We start from the raw sequence: 19,934 nt of genomic DNA on the forward strand, positions 1-19,934 counted from the left end.
TAAATAAATAAATAAATTCTGAGATTAAATTCTGTCTTTTTTTATTCTCAGAATTCCAGAAAAGAAAAGGAAAAAGACACCCAGGACCACCCCAAACAAAAGCAATACAAAGAAATGACATTCTCTATTCTCTTTCTCGTACATTTTTATTATATTTGTATACAGAAGGACACTCTTTAGTCTGCTCAGGCTGTTTTTAATGTTGATTTGCAGCTTGCATTTGTAAAAACGGTATAGCATTTTGTATAACAATATTCTGGGAAAATGATGAACTGGGCATCTTATCTGCTCGCGAGCTCGCGACTGTGGGTGAGCAGTTGGTTGAACTCTCGCGAGATGTGAACGTACGGAAATCACACCCGTGTTGAGAGCCGTTCCATGTACGCGGTCACTGAACCCAGGTCGGTCTCCATGTCCGTCTCCTTGAGCGGTTACATCAGAGCGGTTAAGTCGTAACTGCAGCTCGACCAGCCGAATGAAACCGCTCTCACCAGTGTGAAGAATGAATCATGGGACAGCGTTACTGTGGAAACGACGGTAACTGCTTTTGTTAACCTGACATATTAACTACAGTTATCTGACAAAGCTAGCCGGCAGAATATATCCGGGTATAGTAGCTAGATTTGCTGCTTGATAGCTTGTCTCATTGTTCGTGGCCGGTTCAGTGAGCTGGAAGAAAATGGATTACGTGATGCTAACGGCTCACCCTAGCTGATGCAACTTTACTCGGTCATTGTCATTATACAGTCAGCTCATTTAAACCCGTTAGTTAGCTGGCTCAGTAATCTCATGCAGCTGAATAGCTAGATTGTTGGGCGTATGCATAACCTTAAATCACTACTGCCACGATGATGCTCCAGGATGGCGCTACACAGCTTCTTTGCCTCACAGCCAGCAGCGGGGTCCCTCTTTTCACAAGAGGAGCCTCCAAACAGCTGCCCTTCTCTGTCATAGGCTCTCTAAATGGTGTTCACATGTTCGGAGGTGGTCAGGGGGTAGTGTTGACCTGCTCTGAGACGCAAGGTGGAGGGAAGGTGGTGTGGAGACTTTTCCAGGACAGTGTGATACTCATCGCTGTGAGTGGAGGTGGAGATGGCGGAGTGGGCAGCAGCAAAGAGGAGGAGGCCCGTCTACAACGCCTCCTGGAGAATGTGTGGGGCTGCATGGTGCTGGTGTTAGGGCTGGATGAGCTGGTTAATGTCCGGAATGTTGAGAGGCTTAAAAGGGAACTCAGGTCCTGCTTTAGTCTTATTGATGAGCTGCTGGAGGACAAGCAGGAGGGTATTCTGGGAAACCTTACACATTGTGCTGATTCACTGGTGCCCCCAAATCCCACTCTTTTTCAGGAGGCAGTGGATGGTTTTGCTCAGGCTGCAGACAGCGAGTTTGGTTGCCTCGTTGTTCATGGGCGAATCGCTACAGCAACTGAAAAGTGGTGGCGCCTCGCTCCGCAGGAAGTTGTCCTGCTTTCTGCTTTGATACGCTCACACTCAGCCTCTGGATCGGCTTCTTGTGATTACCCAATTTTCCTTCCTCATGGCAGCCCTACTGTAGCCCACCGTCTTCTCCGCTTCCAGCTGCTGCCCGGAGCAGACGTATGTGTGCTGTGCGGTCCAACCCCATCCCTGCATGGAGCTGAGACTGGGCTGGTGGGTCGTTTCTGGTCTCCTTTAGTCGAGACCCTGAGAGAGTGCCTGGCTGTTGGAGAACGCTGCCTACCAGGGTCTGTATCCGTGCGGCCCGATGTGCTGGCACTTCTTCTCATCAACCGCGAAACACGTCGTGCAGTCTCCTGTGTACGGACTTCCAATTACCATTACGATGATCCATTACTCTCCAGGGCCCGCTGCTGGGAGCTGCTGAAACTCTTTTATATCTTCAGCACATCACGGTACTTCACCCAGGAAGAGCCTTTATGTGTCTCCACAGAAGAAAAGGCTCAAAGAGGCAACACTGAAGACTTTCCTCTTGGATTCTCCCACCAGCCCCAACAATGTTATCTAGTTACAGAGGAATGCAAAAGCTATGGACTTCAAACACCACAGCACCAGCTGTTTCTGCTCATCTTACCATCTGTGCCCACATTTGCACTGCGTACACTGGCTACACAGACTCTGTCTGATATAGTAGCAGCCACAGGGTTCTAATTGAATTTGCTGTTTAACACCTTTTTTTAAAAAAAAAAAAATCACAGGTGAATAGCTATAACATTAATGTGAATTTACATTTTCTTTACTGATTTACGCAAGCATATTATATGCTCACACACAAATCTCACATCATAAAGATCAGCTACTATTTTTGTAAAGACAGTGATTAACTGTACACTGGTAAGCAAATGTATGGTAGAAACAATGAAACACTACTCGAGCTCTTACAGTTTCTACTACGCTGCCTCTAATGCTGGCAAAATATAAAAACACATTGAAATGTTACACCAAAGTGCTTTGAGTTTTGTTTTGCATCACTGTTGCACAACTGCCCTGCCTCTCTATGAGCTGGTTACTACGTTAGAGGGCAGCACTGTTACAATGTGTATTAAAATATACTGGAGAATAATGTGAAGATGTTAAACTGGATTTAAAATTGCCTGCTGTTTTTGTATATTTTGTATATACCAACTATATTTTGTCTAAATATAGTTGGTTAATTTCTCTGGGTCTTGATGTCACTGAGTCAGTCATTCACTTGTTTTCTCATGTTGATGGGTGTGCCCACTACTGGCTGAGAGATTCATTGCAAAACTCAATAGCTGTAGAACAAAAAGTACAACGTCTAAACCACTTCCTAAATGAAACTAAATGTTTTCAGTATTATTTAAGTCAGTCAAAGCTGAGTAATCAAAGTGGTCAAAACTGAACGTTTCCACCTCAGCATTCTTTGAATCAGCTGATATTTTTGTGCAGTAACTTTAGTGTATTTAATAAAGCCTTGCACCGAGAGTATGAACGTTTTGAGTTACAAGCCCTCGAAGTATATGTCTGGGGCCCAAATGTGGCTGAGGAGACACAAGTACAGGAACTAGCTACATGAAATTTTGAAGTCTGAAAAGTACATTTAAGCTGTGTTTTAAAAACTGCAACCAGATCCATTTTATATCCAGCTGTACAACAGAAAGTACAACCTCAAAACCACTTCCTAAATGAAACAAAATGTTGTCAGTAGTATTGAAGTCTGTCAAAGCTAAGTCATAAAGTTTAAATTAAATTACAGGCCCTCGAAGTATATGTTTGAGGCCCAAATGTTGCAGAGGAGACACAGAAATGTTGAAGTCTGAAAAGTACATGTAATGTGTGTTTTAAAAATTGTAACCAGTCCAATTTTATATCCACTCAAGTCTTGTTTGTGTGCAGAATGTATAGTTTCGGTAGCAAGACAGCACCAGTTTTATTGTCCATTATATAAAGTCACAGAAACAAGGACTAGCTACACTTTTTATTTGAGCTCAAATGTGTGTTTAAGATCATTTCTGTCTTCCAGCATGAAGAAATAATTAGAGTAAAAAATGCTGAGAAAATTAAGCATTTCGAAAGCCCATAACCATAGAAATGTTCATAGTATGAGGGTAAAACTTTGCAGGGTTTCATTAAATATGCTTAAGTATTTATGTATTATAACCCAGCTAGTAGCAGGTTAGAACATTTTCACATTTCTAGAAAGCTGTGAGGAAACTTACATGCAAGGGGGAAAAAAAGAAAACATCTTTGCGTTACAAAAAAAGAATTTTACAGGACTTGATGGTGTAATAACAGCTGTGATTACTGATGAAACACACCATTGCTGAATGAGCACTTCTGGTGGTGATGAATAAATGACAGTGTTTTTGCATTTCTCTACAACTGCAGCGATAAATTGAGGAACCCTATTGCACTCTCACGTTTCAGTGTGAAGACTCAGCTTTACTGAAAATCACTGAGGATCAGTAGCATGTAAGTGCTTTCTAGTCCTCGCTTCTCATCAGATGCACTGCACTCCATACTCATTCTGCATTTAGTAGAAGTTGCTGTGAGCCAGGAGACACAATCCTAGACAAAGACCACCCCATTCTGAAGTACCAGTGTTACCAGGCCAGACCTTATTCCTTATGTTTGACCCTTACTCCCAATGGCCTGGAAACACTGCTGAGCATGAGAAACGGCAATGCCTCCTTCTAATCCAGGAACAGTGTACGTGTTGTGCAGATTTTTACATAAACTGCAGCGTGGTTCAGCTTATTCCTGTGGTACAAGGAAATGGAGAGTTCTCGCATTCTTTTGCATTAATCCACGGGGATGGGGACGTGAGGGAAGTTTAACAAAGCTGCAGTCCACGCAGGAGGGGCTTTGATAACTATTTAGTTCACATAAAGGAGCGCTTCTGTCTCCTCCCAGACCGCGTGGGCATCTCGGGACAAAGAGAAAAGCGCGGTGAAGTTAACAGTCAGCAGCCGGTTAGCTTATTTTCCGGCGTGGAGCAGTTTAGCCTGAGTAACCGGAGAACCGTCGCTGATTGACAGCCTCACGGAGCGGCGGGTAACGGAGGAGAGCGGGTGGGATATAGATGGTTACACAAAAAGGGGAGGGGTACGCTCGCTGGCGGCCGTGTTGTTAAATATGCACCGCCTCAGAAAAAAGTCCCAGTGAAAACTTTGTGTAGTGTATTATAACTCAGTCGTATTTTGTCACCACCCTCAGATTCTGACGCAATATTTTTTTTGTCGAAACCTCCCTTTAACTTCAGCGCGTGCTAAAGGTTCGACTGTGCACGCGCGGAGTCGTTTCTAGGATCCCGGCGGACACTCCTCTTGCTCAACTTTATTTTCACTCCTTCTCCGGTGAAGCAACCGGAGAAGTGGTACAGCTGGCTGTGCCCGCAGAAGTGTTTTCTAAAGTCGCTCGGCTGTTTTGAAAGAGTCTGGTAACATGTCAGCCGCTCGGATGCAGGTGCTCTCCTCCAGAAACGTCCGGCTTTTAAGCCGCGGGCGGAACGAGGTGTTTGCCGGTAGAAGCGGAGCGCAGCGGCCCGGCGGCGACCCCAGGACCCGCTCACTGACTTGTCCCCCTCTGTCATCCTCCTCTTCTCCCGGCAGAGCCCTATCGAGTTTGAGTGCGACGCGGCGTGGACTTCCCAAAGAGAAAATGTCCGAGAATGGGATCATGTCCCGGGCCAAGGTGCTGACCATCGACACCATGAACCCCACGGTGAAGAAGGTGGAGTACGCCGTGCGGGGACCCATCGTACAGCGCGCCGTGGAGCTAGAGAGGGAGCTCTCAGAGGTTTGTACAAGGGTGCCTAGAGTCCAACTTGAACACTACTTTGTGTCTCACTAGACAATAAAGACTAACTTCTGATGTGGCCATGTAAGATGAATGTATTGTGTGTGTGGGTTACTTTGAAAGTTATTGCAAAGCTGTGAACTTTTGGTTGATTTTTATTTTTAGGTTTTAGCTTCTGTGAAGCACTTTCTGATTTTTATCTTGAAAGGTGCTATATAAATAAAGTTTTACTTACTTACTTACCAATCAAATGCCACTCACCTCCCGTGCCCATTTTAATCTCATGGGACTTTAAATGTTACTTTGTTCTCAAGTCCTACAAAATGATAGATATGATTCAGTGAAAGAGTTTCAGTGTGTCAACAAGTTAGTGCGTGTACTTACTTGGCTTCTAACGTTTAGGCACAAACTACTGTTGCCAAATAAAAGTCTTTGTTTACATTTGGTAAACTCCCCTGTTATCAAAGCCAGATGGCTTCCTCTTGTCTCTCTGTGGTGCACCTGGTTAATTTCTAACTTGTTTTTCAGCTGGTTTTATTGACTCCTTGTTTCTAAACATGACTGCTTATGTAAAAATACAAACTGACCTCACAGTGAAAGTCCATAGTCTAATCCACATACGTTTTTCTGCATTCCAGAAAAAAACTGTTGTCATTATGGTGAATTGAATTACTAAGAGAGATTTGCTCTCTTCTCCTAAAAATGAACTCTCAGCTCTTATATAACCACATTAAAATTAAGTAAATAATAGAAAAGTTTCTTTGCACTTTATTGGCACCAAATAAGAACCTGTTGCTAATTTCTCACTCTCTCTCTCTGCTCATTCCCTTCTTCACAAGCTGTCTATGGTGATGTGGTAACCAGCTGTTAGTGTGCTGAGTGCAGTCTGGTGTGAAAACTGTCCTCTCTTGAGTGGTTTGCTTAGTTAAAGGATGAGTATGCGAGCGGGTTCTCGCTCAGGTCAAATGCACGGTAACATCGGGACACAGGGTCTCTAATGACGGTGGTAGCCCTTTACCCAGATGGTTCAATTACTCCAAACATATTATGTTCTGTTTACTTTGACTGATGCTCATCCACAGATGAGCACTCTCTCTACATATGGGATTTTCTTCTCAGCTACAACAGTTATATCAGGTGCTAATTGATGTTTAGGTGCTCAAAAAGCAGACAAAATTGTAGCTGGATTCAGTTGGTAGAAACACAGTTAAGGTTTAAAGGTACAGGAGAATTTTCTCAAGTGAAACAACTTTTTACAGCTGTTGGTAAACTGTAATAAACTTTACTACTAACTAAAACTAGTTCTCTAATTGCATACTGTTGCACAGCCAGAAGGGAGAAATGTATCTCAGTTAAGCTTACTCTCAGCTTCTCCATTTTTTCTGAAGCACTCACCAAATTATGCCAATTATTCTTGGAATTGTTCGTAGTTATTGCAGCATGCCTTGCTCATTTGTTTTGTTTTTCAAACAGGTTTGGTTAGTCTTAGATCACTTTGGGAAATGAGTCAGAAAAATATTCTCTCTTTTGTCCGGGCATTAACCTCCTAAGACCTGAACTCTCCCACGGCATGCATTTTTGATTTCTCTTTGATATTTGGGCATATTGGGGCTCAATGAATGTAAAAACAAAGAATTACCAGATTTTTTTTTTTACCTGATTTTTGTTTCTAAGAAAAATGAGAGCCACATATGAGGATATTCATTTAAAATTTCGGTAGAACAGTAGCAGTATAATGTCCTCGTAAGTGGATATCAGGCCCTTGTAGAGCAAAATTGAGCAAAATCCTAGGAGGTTAAGCATGTGCACGCACATTAGAAGGCACGCTGTGTCCCCTGTTCTGTAAATTTTGTTTGCTTTTTGGATGAGGACCAGTATTGCCTTGTTCCTTCTAGCACATACAAAGTATGTGTTGTTCAAAGAGCACAGAAACAAGACGGTATGCATATGCAGTGATAAATATCACACTGTTGTTGTTGTTGTTTAGTTTTAATGAGCGGCTATGTGATAGTGAATGGGGCTGTTTGAATGAGCTGCCAGATATTTTAATTCTGCCGGAGCACTGTTAGCTGAACGAACCAAAGAAACAGACACATTTTTATAACAGACTTTTTGCTGCAAAATCGAAACTGTTGAAAGCCCCTCAGTAGAAAGAAACACTGCCTCTCCTGCTGGACCTTCAGCATTGTTTTTTTTCTCCTGTTTTATAAGTGATGAACAAAAAGCACAGGCCAGGAGCAGAGGTCAGCCTTTTTTTTCTAAAAGATCACCATCATGAATGGATGCTTCTTTGACCCAGGGGTGTTATGCACACTGTCTAATGTTATTGGCTCAGCCTGAGAGACGCCTCTTGTGTGTGACCAATGGGAGAGCAAGGGACTCATGTTTCCTAAAATATGAACTGAACTGGACAAATCAAATGTGTTGTTTGGATTTCTGCAGGGTGTCAGCGTGTAGTTTCACTGGTGGATTTTCTGCACTGTCGCACTGTGTTTTAACATCTGGTGTTAGCAGCATGTGTTTGCGTGCATGTGTCTCTGTGTGGTTCCCTGTGTTGCTGTTTATCCTCCGTCAGAGGTCTCAGCTGGTCAGGAGATTATCTTTCAGACCTTGGAGTATTATATTATTTGCCTGGGAGACCATAAACAAATAGCTCTTATATAGATGATATTCATGGCTAATTATTTCAAACATTTAGCTTACTGTTGCTTCATGTAATCCATGCTGTTTTTATTTTTAAAGGTTGCACAAAAGAGATTGAAAGCTTTTTGTGTAATGTTAGTCTGGTTGTTTCACAAGGTTAATAGAAGTGATGTGATAAGCTGGTTTGCTCAGGCAGAAACTGTGTCTGCACATTTGACCTCCATCAAAGCTGTTCTAGACTCACTAAACTACTTTTCCAAGTGGTCTGCGTCTCCTCCTGAATAAACACAAATGCTGTGCATGCTTATCTGTCTTATCTGGAGTTTATATTTTACTTAAATGACCGGGTTCATAGAATTTAATCATAAGCCTTGAGACTAAAGGTATTTTGATTTATTAACTGTCTGTAAGAGTTTTGTTTTTTGGCTCCTTTTTTGAGGGGGTGGGGTGGGGGTCGTTATTTGTTTACATCAGCTTTTGTTGCTTATCAGCCATGCCTTTCTTTGGCTTTGTTGATGCATTACTGAACAAACAAACAACCCCCCCAACTTCCACCCAGAAAACTTGCTGACTGAAAAAAAATTAGAAAGAATTTGCATTTTGCTATAAAGCTGCTAAAACTTTCCCCAGTGTTTTTGTTCAGGATAATATCTTGGACATGACATTCAGTAAAGCAAACTAGGGATGCACAAATTGTGAAGAGGAAGAGGAAACTCAAAAAACACAATTTTCAACCATGAGTGTTGATGTTGCATGTTTGACACTCTAGCTTCCCTGTTGTGGTGGAGGGAGGAATCAGCTGATATAAAATATATAAATAAATATCAGACTGTCTTTCACATTTAACTAGCAGTAAACTAATATGGCTCAACAGATACAAATTAAAGTCACTGCCATGTGTAAATATCATACTATTTGTTGATAGGTGATTATCAATCATATCATATCAGTGTCTGCCAACATGTTACTGGATCCCTAAAGCAACTTTTTAATTTTTCTGCATAACTTGCAGCTGCATAAAGTCTCATGTCGAGTAAACCAGTGTGGGGTCCGTGTGTATGGAACAGTTATGTACGTGTTTAAAAGAGTGCAGGCATAGTGTTAAGGTTATTTAGGTGCAGCTGATGGTCTTTGTCTATTTTTAAAAGCTTTTTCATGTATCAAAGTAGTTTTTGTTGTTGTGTACAAAATGTATAGTTAAACTTCTGCTAATTGTGTTTATGTTTGACAGGGAATGAAGAAGCCCTTTGCAGAGGTCATTAAGGCCAACATTGGTGACGCGCATGCTATGGGCCAGCAGCCAATCACTTTCTTCCGACAGGTCTGCTCCTAAACCCTTCCCTTTACTTCTATCTAAATATAACAACTCTTTTCATGTTTGTTAATGTACTTCACACTAACGCTGACTCTTCAGATACGTCATTGTCAGTGTGCCTGTTTTATGTGGTAATGCATGCAGATAATACACCCTTATGCTTACTCAATCTCGTTGTTTAAAGGTCCTGGCGCTCTGCTCCTACCCTGAACTGCTGAGTGACAGCACATTCCCAGAGGATGCTAAAAGTAGAGCATGCCGCATTCTGCAGTCTTGTGGCGGGAACAGTATGGGTGTGTATGAGGTTTTGTTAGTAATTATCACCCTTAGTCCTTTCATACACCTACTGAGTGATATATAGCCACTGCGGTGATTCTAGAGCTTGTGTTACTATAGCAGCTTGCATCGTCTCCATATGAATCTCTTTCAGGTTCCTACAGTGCCAGTCAAGGCATAGACTCTGTGCGTCAGGACGTGGCCCGTTACATTGAACGACGGGATGGCGGTGTGGCCTGTGACCCAGATAACATTTATCTCACCACAGGAGCCAGCGACGGCATTGTGGTACTGTGATTTATGTCTCCATTTTAGTTTTAATTATGCACATTTGTCTTGTAGCAACAGTGAAGGAAGTAGCTCAATTTTGATTTTGAACACTGAACTACAAAAACAGGCTTGTGAAATTAAAGCCTCAGCAGTGAGCCTGCTTTTAAAGCATGCATTGTACATGCAACAAGTAGCAGGGAAATAAATACGTGTGAGAACAAATCTATTGAATGTCAGCCAATCAAAGAAAGGCTGAAACTGGATCACTGATGCATGAACATTTTGGCTAGCTAGATGGGTATTACCTTCTCATGACCCCTTTCATGGGTTGTCTGGGCTGTTTAACGGTTTTGTTCTCCAAGAGAAATGACCTAAAACAATAGCATCTCTATCTGTCAGTAATGTTAGCTGAGTTTTTACTCAAATATAATATTTATTTTTCGTAGAATGCTCACAAAGAACCAATTTCTTGTGCATTTCTGTTGTACGTGTATATATTTGTTATATATTGCATTCAGGTTAAGCAAGATGCAGCCAAACTACTACGTAATTCGAAAATCTGATTATATGTACAGGCAGATGAGGGCAAAATTATTAGCCCCAAAGTTTTTGTCAAAAATTTTCCAAGTGCTTTTTTAACAGAGCATGAGGTTTTAACATAACATTTTTAAACATCCTAGTTTCTCTTAGAAAGCTTAAATTATTTCTATTTGCACACAATAACCTAATTATTTTAGAAAACAACATCATCACCCTGCGGGACCAGTGGGCAACGTGCAGATGTAGGTTTGCAAGAATTCGAGAACAAGGTAACATAGGAGTTTGAAATTGATACCATAGAGGTATCTGTAAAAATTTCAGACTAATTTGAATCTCAGTGACTTCATTGTAAAGGTCAGAGGTCAAGTTTTTTGAAAAACTTGTAAATGCAATAAAGAACAAAGCAACGTGGGATTTTGAAATTGATACCAAAGGTGCATCTACTAGGAGGATAAGAGTTAGCACTGACAGCCACCAGTATTTTAAAAAAGTGTAATTTTCATAGTGCAGTCAGCATTGTAACTGAAGCATCACAAATCTTTTCTGACCTGTTCTTCAGACAATGCTGAAGCTGCTGGTGTGTGGCGAAGGTACAACCCGTACCGGTGTTATGATACCCATACCTCAGTATCCCCTGTATTCAGCTGCACTGGCCGAACTGGGCGCTGTGCAGATCGACTATTTCCTTAATGAGGAAAAGTGCTGGAGCCTGGACATCACTGAGCTACAGCGTGCTGTAAATGAGGCCAGGCAGTACTGCAACCCCCGAGCCTTATGCATCATCAACCCTGGAAACCCCACAGGTAAGTTCTTTATGATTTGGGAGCCATCACTATCATTACATATTATTGCATATGTCAAAGTCAATTAATCAAGTAGTTATTACAGAGAATTATCAGAGTTATCATCATTTAATCTATTTATGTGATTAATTTGTCCTTGTTGTTTTAGCATTACATTTGCATCTTTTTTGTTGTATTCATATATATATATATATATATATATATATAGATATATATATATATATATATATATATATATATATATATATATCCTAATAGACAAGCTAAACACCATAACACACTGATATTAAATTATCCATCCACCCAATTTCTTCAGCTTATCCAATTCAGAGTTGTGGGGGAGACTGGAGCTGGATTAAATCTTTTCTGCAAGAAAAGACTGTCCTGTCTCCTAACCAGGCCCAACACACATTTCCATGTATTTTGGAAGAGCCACTAGATGGCAGCGAAGCTAAAGTCACTGCCCTATCATGAGCCTCTTAATTTTTACAGGTCAGGTTCAGAGCAGACAGTGCATTGAGGATGTAATTCGATTCGCTGCAAAGGAACGTCTCTTTCTCATGGCTGATGAGGTAATCTCTCTGAATGTCTTAAGACATCTGTCTGATGTTTAATCTTCTTCACCTTGTTAATATCTATCCTATTGTCCTCATCTCCCAGGTGTACCAGGATAATGTGTATGCTGAGGGATGCCAGTTCCACTCTTTTAAGAAGGTCCTGTTTGAGATGGGGCCCGAGTACGCAGAAACAGTGGAACTGGCGTCTTTCCACTCAACCTCTAAGTGTTACATGGGAGAGTAAGTTGGGTTTTTTTCCCTCTTATTTGTGCTGGGGATAAAATAGCTATGAAAAAATAGTTATTTGAAGGGGAGGTTTTACAACAATTAGCTCCTATAGTACAGTAAGGCTGCAATATATAGCTTGCGTTTCTCTCTTTCTTTGTGTTTTGTTTTGTGTTTGCTGTAATTCTCACATTATAATCTGCCTTGTAGGTGCGGCTTTCGTGGGGGCTACATGGAAATCATCAACATGGACAATGAAGTGAAGGACCAGCTCACCAAGCTGCTGTCAGTTCGTCTGTGCCCTCCTGTTCCTGGTCAGGCTCTAATGGACCTGGTGGTTAACCCTCCACAGCCTGGGGAACCTTCTTATGGCAGCTTTATCAAGGTACTCAGTCTACCATCATGGGCTGTATATAAATAAAATGATGACACTGAAGCTTAAATATCATAAACCTACATTCTTTATCACAGCTAGCAAGCAGTGACCCCTGTGGTTGCATAAAAGCTGTCAGTGATCAGTAAACTCTCTTCTAATGATGACTTACAGCCCCAGTCACTGGTTTGAAGTACTTTTGAATACAAACTATTGATTATGGATTTTACTCAACTTGCTGACATACCAGAATACGTTAACCTCTAGACATCCAGCCCATCGAGGGTTAAGCGAGGGTTTCGCTAAAAAGGTAAATTTTCAAAAGACAAACTTCCTGTTAGTGCCGTCAGGTAGGGCTGCATGAACACAAAACATCAGGGTACAGCTTCCACTTTCTTCTACTTCCCTGAGATGTCCATTTCTTACCGTGTTTATTAGGTGCACTTTTTTGGCCAGCTGTAGTGCGATTGCATTGGTGGTTTCAGTGCGCTTTTGTGAGGCGGATGGCTGCGCTGGCATGCTGTACAGCTTCGCTTTTATCAACATCTGAGCTGATGTTGGGTGACTGACGTTAGAAACCACTGCACTGCTTTTCTTGGCCTTCATGCATTCATCATTACTGCACTTTGCGGTGTCTTTTCAGGCGGTTGAATAAGTTAGTTGTATTGCTGTTCATTACAGACACACAGCAAATGATTTCTTTTTGGAAGTATTTTCAAATAACGGCTAATGATCAGCTTTCAGGGACAAGCCGTTCACCTTCTGCTGTGCCAGACATTTTGTTCTATATCTGTTTTTAACGCAGTGTCACTCGTCCAGATTAATCCAGGTAAATTCATGCCTTACGATGGAGGGAACACCTGTGATTGGCTCATGCAAGCACGCCATCAGGAGCTGATTTATGGACCACTTGATTTTTGTTTGCTTTGCATTTTAAATATCGCTCAGTCATAATCATTTTATTGTTTTGCAGCCCTACCTTCACGTATCACTGTAGTTCATCCAGAAGAACACAAACAATGTTTCATGGTTTGCTTATAACAAAGCTTAAAATCAAAAGCTCTTGAGCTCCGCATTATCCTGCCCATGTTGTTTACTTCTGGTCAGGGGCGATTCTAGGATCAGAGCTTTGGGGGTGCTGAGCACCCAGAGAGCTGCCCATCCAGGCAAGGTAAACTTTACTCATCACGATGAGACATCTTCCCCGTCTCTGTCAGTCCCTGCATCCCTAAATGCCTCCAGTTGTCCCGAGTTCTGTCTGACTGCCTCCTTGGTGCATTTAAACCCCTGTTCCTCCCTGTCCTCATCGTCTGTTGTCTTCATCTCCATTATCAGTCATCATAATTTTACCCTCTCTGTGCAAGTCTGCAAATTTCTTTATTAAATCATAAGTTTCTTAAATTCATCACGTCTCTCTGTGCCTCGGTCCTCGTCACAAAACATGACATCACTGTTTTGTACATTTTAACACAATTTAATCCCACATTTTTGAAAGAATAGCAAAACACTTTTGTTAAAGTCTGTAACAAAACCATCAAATCTGATAAAGGTTATTAAAATGCTGCCAAAGAAGAATGGATTGGAATTTTAAAAAAAATACATATCCTAACCTTAATTACTGGGGAAAAATGATAAATGATGCTCATAGTGAGTAAAAAGTAAACTGAGTGCATTTTTTGGACAGAGATTCACTTCTAAAGTGTATGTATAATACAATACAGATACATAAAAAATACACTCCAAAAATAGAAGAGTCCTTGAAATATACAAAATATTATTAGAAAATGGAGACACTTGGCCTTTGGTACAATGTATACAATGTATGAAAAGATCTTTACTGCAGATACTACTATGGCTCTGCAGATTTTTTCTTTTCTTTTAACCTATGTCGCCTCACCTTGAGGTTGGTAAATCTGTCTATCACATTTTGGTGGTCAAGTCTCTCACGCATCTCTTTCCCAACTGATATCACAGCCAGGTGCTGGAGTCTGCTTTGACCCATGGTCCTTCTCAGCCAGGTATGGAGCTGACTCAAGACACTAAAAGACCTCTCACAGCTACAGCTGCTAACTGGGTTTGTTAGGGCAACCTGAATAACAGTTTTCAGTTTGGGGAAGATCTGATTATCCAGAAGATTGTACAATGTTAACATATCTGGAATGGCACCAGCCTCACTCTTGAGCTTTATAAAGTCTTTGGCAACCGTGACTTCCTCTGACTGAAGCTCAATATGGTAATGCAGTGCCAGGGCTGACAACCCAGTTTGTTTTGCAGATTCTGTATAGCAGCTTTAATATAGGGAGAACACAACTTCCAGATGGTATGAGTTGTTTGTCTTTCTTTTTCTTTGCCAGTTAAACAGTTACTGTTTTGCCTGTTAGTACTCCCTGTCTGTTTTCTTACCTGGTACTTCCTGATCTTGTACTTTGTCCTCATGTTCCCCTCTTTCCTCTCTCCCTCTTTGGACTGACAATCTGTAGACACATACACACACACACACACACAACAGGAGTTATAAGGTTAATGGGCATCCAGTCAGTTAGCTAGTTAGTACCTTGGGTTCAATATCGGCACATGCATATATGGCAAAATAACCAGTTTCTCTCATTACATTTCAAACAGGACAGTGGTAACAACAGCAGGCTACGGACAATGTTAAGTTTTAGATTTTAAATAGGCTGTATACATTTCAATGAGATCAACAGGGCAGTCAAATATCGCTAATTTTACTACAGAGCAAACATCGTCGGAAAACACTTTTTTAACTAGGGCTGCCACAAACGATTATTTTGATAGTCGACTAGTCACCAATTATTTTTGCAATTAGTCGACTAATCAGATCATCATCCATTGGACGTAAAACTACAGCTTATTGCACCAGCAGCATCTGCTCTTATATAACTATCATTAGCTTACAGCTTTAAGTGTTTAAGGTATGTGCTAACTAAAAATAAAGACAAGATGATAGTTTATTAAATTTGAATGAAATTTGCAGATTGTTTCGGTGAAGTTTAATAAACTCCTTCCTATCTAAAATATAACAGGACACCGGAGTAAATTCTCGAGCATCTCACACTTCTGATAATCAGCTGTCTGCTTGACGTTTATTCAGCTGTGTAAAAACTATAACTTTAATCTCAGCCTAACCGATTTACTCAGGAACAAATAAAATACTAAAAAAAGCCAAACAATAACATTTTGAAGTTATCTAAGTGACTTATATATCATGTTTAACCTGAGTAGCGAAAGACCGCAGTGGGTTTGAAAACGATTTGCCGGTGTTGTGCCAAAGTAGGTATCCCCGACAGGATTTGTTTCCCCTGTGCTGGGAGCACGCAAGAAGTAGTAATGTTTTCATTTTGTGAAAAAGTGAAAAATTAGTATCGTTACATTACCATTCAGTTTGAGGGTTACAACAGAAAATTATATATTTATTGCTCACGGGTATCAGATGGGATTATTTTAACAAACCATTAACGTTTTGGCTGATAACTATTTTTTATATTTTTATTCTCCTATAACTTTACTATATAAAGAGCTAAATCCTCCAAAGTTTCAGGAGTAATGCGTCATAATAAGAAGTGTTTGTGAACGAAAAATCAGCAATGTGGGATACTGTTTGTCCGTGATTTACACAGGGGGAACAAATTGTGGCAGGATCAGCCTGATATTATTTGTATCCCACTATAACTTCGTTGTATAAAGAGCTAACATCTCAAAAATGTCAGGAGTAGTTAGTCATTATAAGAAGTGTTTGTAAACTAAAAATCAACAATGCGGGATACTGTTTGTCCGTGATTTGGACAGTCCAGTGTGTGCTCCCGACGCAGGGGAAACAAATTCTGTCGGGGATACCTAATTTGGCACGACACCGGGAGTCCGGTGTTCTCATGGCTCTAGTGAGCCTAGCCCCCGGCTAGCTATCAAGCTAGTGGGTAACAGACGTCTCCGAAAACGTCGGAGCGCTTTTGAAAATATGTGGTGTCTTGATAAACTGAGCAGATATTTGAGGTTTACACAGCTACATTCTCGCCTGAAAATATGCTAAACGTTTATTTTGTGACCCAGAAAGAATAATAAGAGTAATATTAAAACTAACTAGCTGCCGCCATTGTTGGAAACTGAGCTGGGCTGCGCTATGAATTCTGGGACACAGCTCCTTCTTCTTCTTCGGGGTTTAACGGCAGCTGGCATCCTTGTACATGCAGTGCTGCCATCTTCTGTTTCAGTCCGTTATTACACTCTTAAATTCTACTACTTTTTCCTGCGTCTTTTGTGTTCTTACAAAGCTTCAAACGACGCATCGACTATTAAATCAGTCGTCGATGATTTTGATAGTCGATGTAATCGTGACTAGTCGACTAATTGTGGCAGCCCTATTTTCAACACAGCAGGTTACCTGGTGTAATGTTTTTCAGTTAAAAAGAAACATGGTCTGACTCCTACCTAACTATATAAAGAGTAACTGAAAGTTAAATGCAGCTAATATGTCCTGTTTTAAGTCAGGCACTTCCACCTCTGCTCCGCTGCGTCTCAGCCACCATCGCTCTGGCAGCAACGGTGCTAAAGCAAGTAGGAGAGAGCCGAGCTGGAAAAAAACATTTTGAGAGGGGGGAGGGGTTATCTATACTTTTGTTGTTAAAATGTTCCATCTCAATTAAGTACTGTATGCTTTTTATACTTTTAGTAGTGTGTCCCACAAACAGCAAATATTTTCAAAAAAAGTAAGACATCTTTGGGGGTGCTTTGATTCATTTTGGGGGTGCTGAAGCACCTCCAAAACTGGGCTAAAATCGCCCCTGCTTCTGGTCATGTGTGATGTAAATCTAAGCAGTAAACTGACCAAGTGCACCTCAGAGTCATTCAGGGAGGGATAAGATAAAAACCCTTTGCTGAATTTGAAACTTTTTTTTGGAGCTTACAGCACAGAAGATTGCAACATGCAGATAAAGTAATCCAATCAAGTGAATCCCAGCATCATAAATGTATATATGTTGGATCTAATCTTGTGCCCCCCCCCCATATCTCTTTCCCACATCCAGGAACGCACAGCCACATTAAGTGCCTTAGCAGAAAAGGCCAAACTTACAGAGCAAGTTCTCAACACGGTCCAAGGCATCAGCTGCAACCCTGTGCAGGGTGCTATGTACTCCTTTCCTCGCATAACCATCCCTGAAAAGGCTGTCAAAGAGGCCACGGTCAGTCCTGAACCTTCTTTTATAAATAATTCACCATTTCTGTTTCAGGGTGATGACATTGGTCAGAAGCAACAAAAGAAGAGAGACATTGCAGTTATGCAAGAATTTCTACAGAACATTCTCTCTAATCTCCAATCGCTCATGTTTGCAGTCCTGCTATTATTGTTTTAAAAATGTCTCTCTGTGACCTTCACGGCCTTAACTGCATTCATATCACACTACATACAAGCCACATTAGGAATGGCCATTAAATACAACATGCAGACGGTGGATGTGCAACGTGCCAAAGAAGCTAAGCTTGTTGCCAACGCGCCACCTTGCTGTCTTAGAAGAACAAATGATTTCCAATGGCTCAGGGTTTCAGTTCTGTCCCACGGGCAATTGTTCTGTAGGAATTTCACGGAGAGCGGATGAATCAAAGCACCGAGAATCTGATCAGCCTTAGAGAGGGTAACGTCAAATTGACCCACTGACATGTGGTCAGCTCCTATGACTGACCACAAAGGAGTAGCATTATCCCAAAAACACACACATACCTGCATTATCACAGATCTGCTGTTAATCCTCTTTAACTTGCCTTGTGGCCTGAGATTTAAAAAAACAACCCAAAAAGTATCTTTTTAGAAAACACAAGTTTAACTTTGTCCAAAAGTCACAGACAGCGTTTCTTTTTGGGGGGTTTTATGTCATACATCTTCTATCAGCTATTCATTATCAGATAAATTAAAATTCACTAAATAAATTAAAATCATATGGATTTTTTTCCTTTCAAAATTCAAACATCATGTTTTCTTTTTAGTTGTATTTTGTACCTGAGGGTCACCATAGTGAAGACATTTAAAATATCTTAAACCTCAAGTCATGTTGTACAGCTTAATGTGGTACTTTATTTTATTTTATTGTGGTATTTGTTTTATTGAGCTTTTTCTGTTGTAATTTGTTCCAGTTGAGCTTTTAATTGATTAATTTTGTTTATTTGAACTGAAAATACTATTTACTGTTATTTAAGTTAAATTAAGCATATCCTCACAGTTTTCTGTTATAAGTATAGCTTTTAGTTAAAGAGCCCCATGCCACCAAATTATCAAGATTTGTACATATAATATTTCCTTTCCTCTCTCTCAGGAAAAGGGACAGCAGCCAGACATGTTTTATTGCATGAAGATGTTGGAGGAAACGGGAATCTGCCTCGTACCTGGCAGTGGCTTTGGCCAAAAAGATGGGACCTACCATTTCAGGTACACAGCAAATGTGCAACCTACAGTCCGAAAATCAAGATATTCAGTTATTCAGTAGATGCACTTTTATAAAACAACAATCACCTTCATAAATGTTGGTTTTAGTGCAGTCCTGAGTGGCTTTGAATGAGTGGCTCAAAACATTTTTTATGTCATTTTTTTAAAAATATCATCTTAAATATTATCCCTGTCAGAACCTCTAAATTAATTCTTCTGGGATTCTGGAAGTCCAAAGAAGTCTCAGCTGGGCCATCTGCTGTTTTCTACATCACTAGGGTTAATTTGTGTTTTCCTTTTCTTTGCTCCTCTTGCCCAGAATGACCATCTTGCCACCGACCGACAAGCTGAAGATCCTCCTCAATAAAGTCAAAGAGTTCCACCAGAGATTCACCCAGCAATATTCTTAAATTCCCGCATTTTTCCCGCTCCATTCACAAAAGGAGGAGCTGGCCAAACACAACAAAAAGTATCAGCCGACCAGAATTTTATCTGTTACTATTAAGTGCCTTCTCTGCAGTGGCTCTGGTAGCCTCTGTGATGACGCACTCCAACCTCTATAGCTGTCACATTTGGACATTTGCAGAATTTTGTCTTAAGGCACTGTTTGTGCCAAAAAGAAAGAAGAAGTACGAAATTAAATTAAATCAGAGACCTGTGTCCTTTTCATTTTTTTTTTTTTTTTTTTGGTGCAACATGGCTTAATCTATTATCTGTGTCGTTTTTAAAAGATGTATATACTCCAGGTCTGTAACTTTCATTTTGCTAAATGGCTTGACTCTGCGTCTTGAGTTATAAAGAAGGTGCAACGAAGAATGAAGAAAACAGTGATGCTGCTTAGAAACTGAGAATGTGCAAAACAAAATGGTTAAAATATTCCACTTCTGTAGGCTTTGCTCAACTGGAAGAATATGCTGAAAAAGCTTCTTTTGCATGATGGTTCGGTAGTAAGTAATTTGGTAGTGTCAAAATAAATGTAATGCTCTGATGTTTTGCCTCATTATTTTGGAGCGTGTGTTTAAAAACAAGAGCCTCCTTTCTCTTTTCCTTTGACCTTGAATTCTATGGCAGCGATCTTATTTCCTTGGTTCAACATGCTTCTGTTGTTCACTGAAGGTGTTTTATGTCACATACCACAAACTGAAAAAGTAGCATTGTCTTTACTTGACATCTGTTCGTCGGAGTCTGGTGACCCTCTTTAACCTCAGTCTTCATCCTTGAGACAAATGATAAAATCAGCACAT

At 40.7% G+C, this 19,934-nt stretch overlaps 2 protein-coding genes across 6 annotated transcripts; both read left to right on the top strand.

Annotated features, from left to right (window-relative positions):
• Positions 1-367: 367 nt before the first annotated feature.
• Positions 368-19,349, top strand: gpt (glutamic--pyruvic transaminase). 5 transcript variants are annotated; one of them, XM_006792129.3, is made up of 13 exons: positions 370-537; positions 3,846-3,929; positions 5,069-5,255; positions 9,130-9,219; positions 9,398-9,506; positions 9,644-9,777; positions 10,859-11,102; positions 11,595-11,674; positions 11,763-11,899; positions 12,095-12,269; positions 17,300-17,455; positions 18,581-18,693; positions 19,010-19,349. In XM_006792129.3, the coding sequence occupies exons 3-13, from the start codon at positions 5,118-5,120 to the stop codon at positions 19,098-19,100; spliced, it is 1,467 nt and encodes a 488-aa protein (XP_006792192.1). In that variant the 5' UTR covers positions 370-537; positions 3,846-3,929; positions 5,069-5,117; the 3' UTR covers positions 19,101-19,349. The 5 variants fall into 5 exon arrangements, with proteins under 5 accessions (XP_006792190.1, XP_006792192.1, XP_035764176.1 ...); XM_006792127.3 differs by lacking the exon at positions 3,846-3,929 and having other exon boundaries at positions 368-537; XM_035908283.2 differs by lacking the exons at positions 370-537; positions 3,846-3,929 and adding an exon at positions 4,370-4,511.
• Positions 546-2,589, top strand: fuz (fuzzy planar cell polarity protein). Its single transcript, XM_006792125.3, has one exon. It carries the CDS (start codon positions 849-851, stop codon positions 2,145-2,147), a length of 1,299 nt encoding a protein of 432 aa, XP_006792188.2. The 5' UTR covers positions 546-848; the 3' UTR covers positions 2,148-2,589.
• Positions 19,350-19,934: the final 585 nt, after the last annotated feature.

Source organism: Neolamprologus brichardi, chromosome 18 (assembly GCF_056152115.1).
Source record: "Neolamprologus brichardi isolate AB-2024 chromosome 18, ASM5615211v1, whole genome shotgun sequence".
Classification (NCBI taxonomy): Eukaryota; Metazoa; Chordata; class Actinopteri; order Cichliformes; family Cichlidae; genus Neolamprologus; species Neolamprologus brichardi.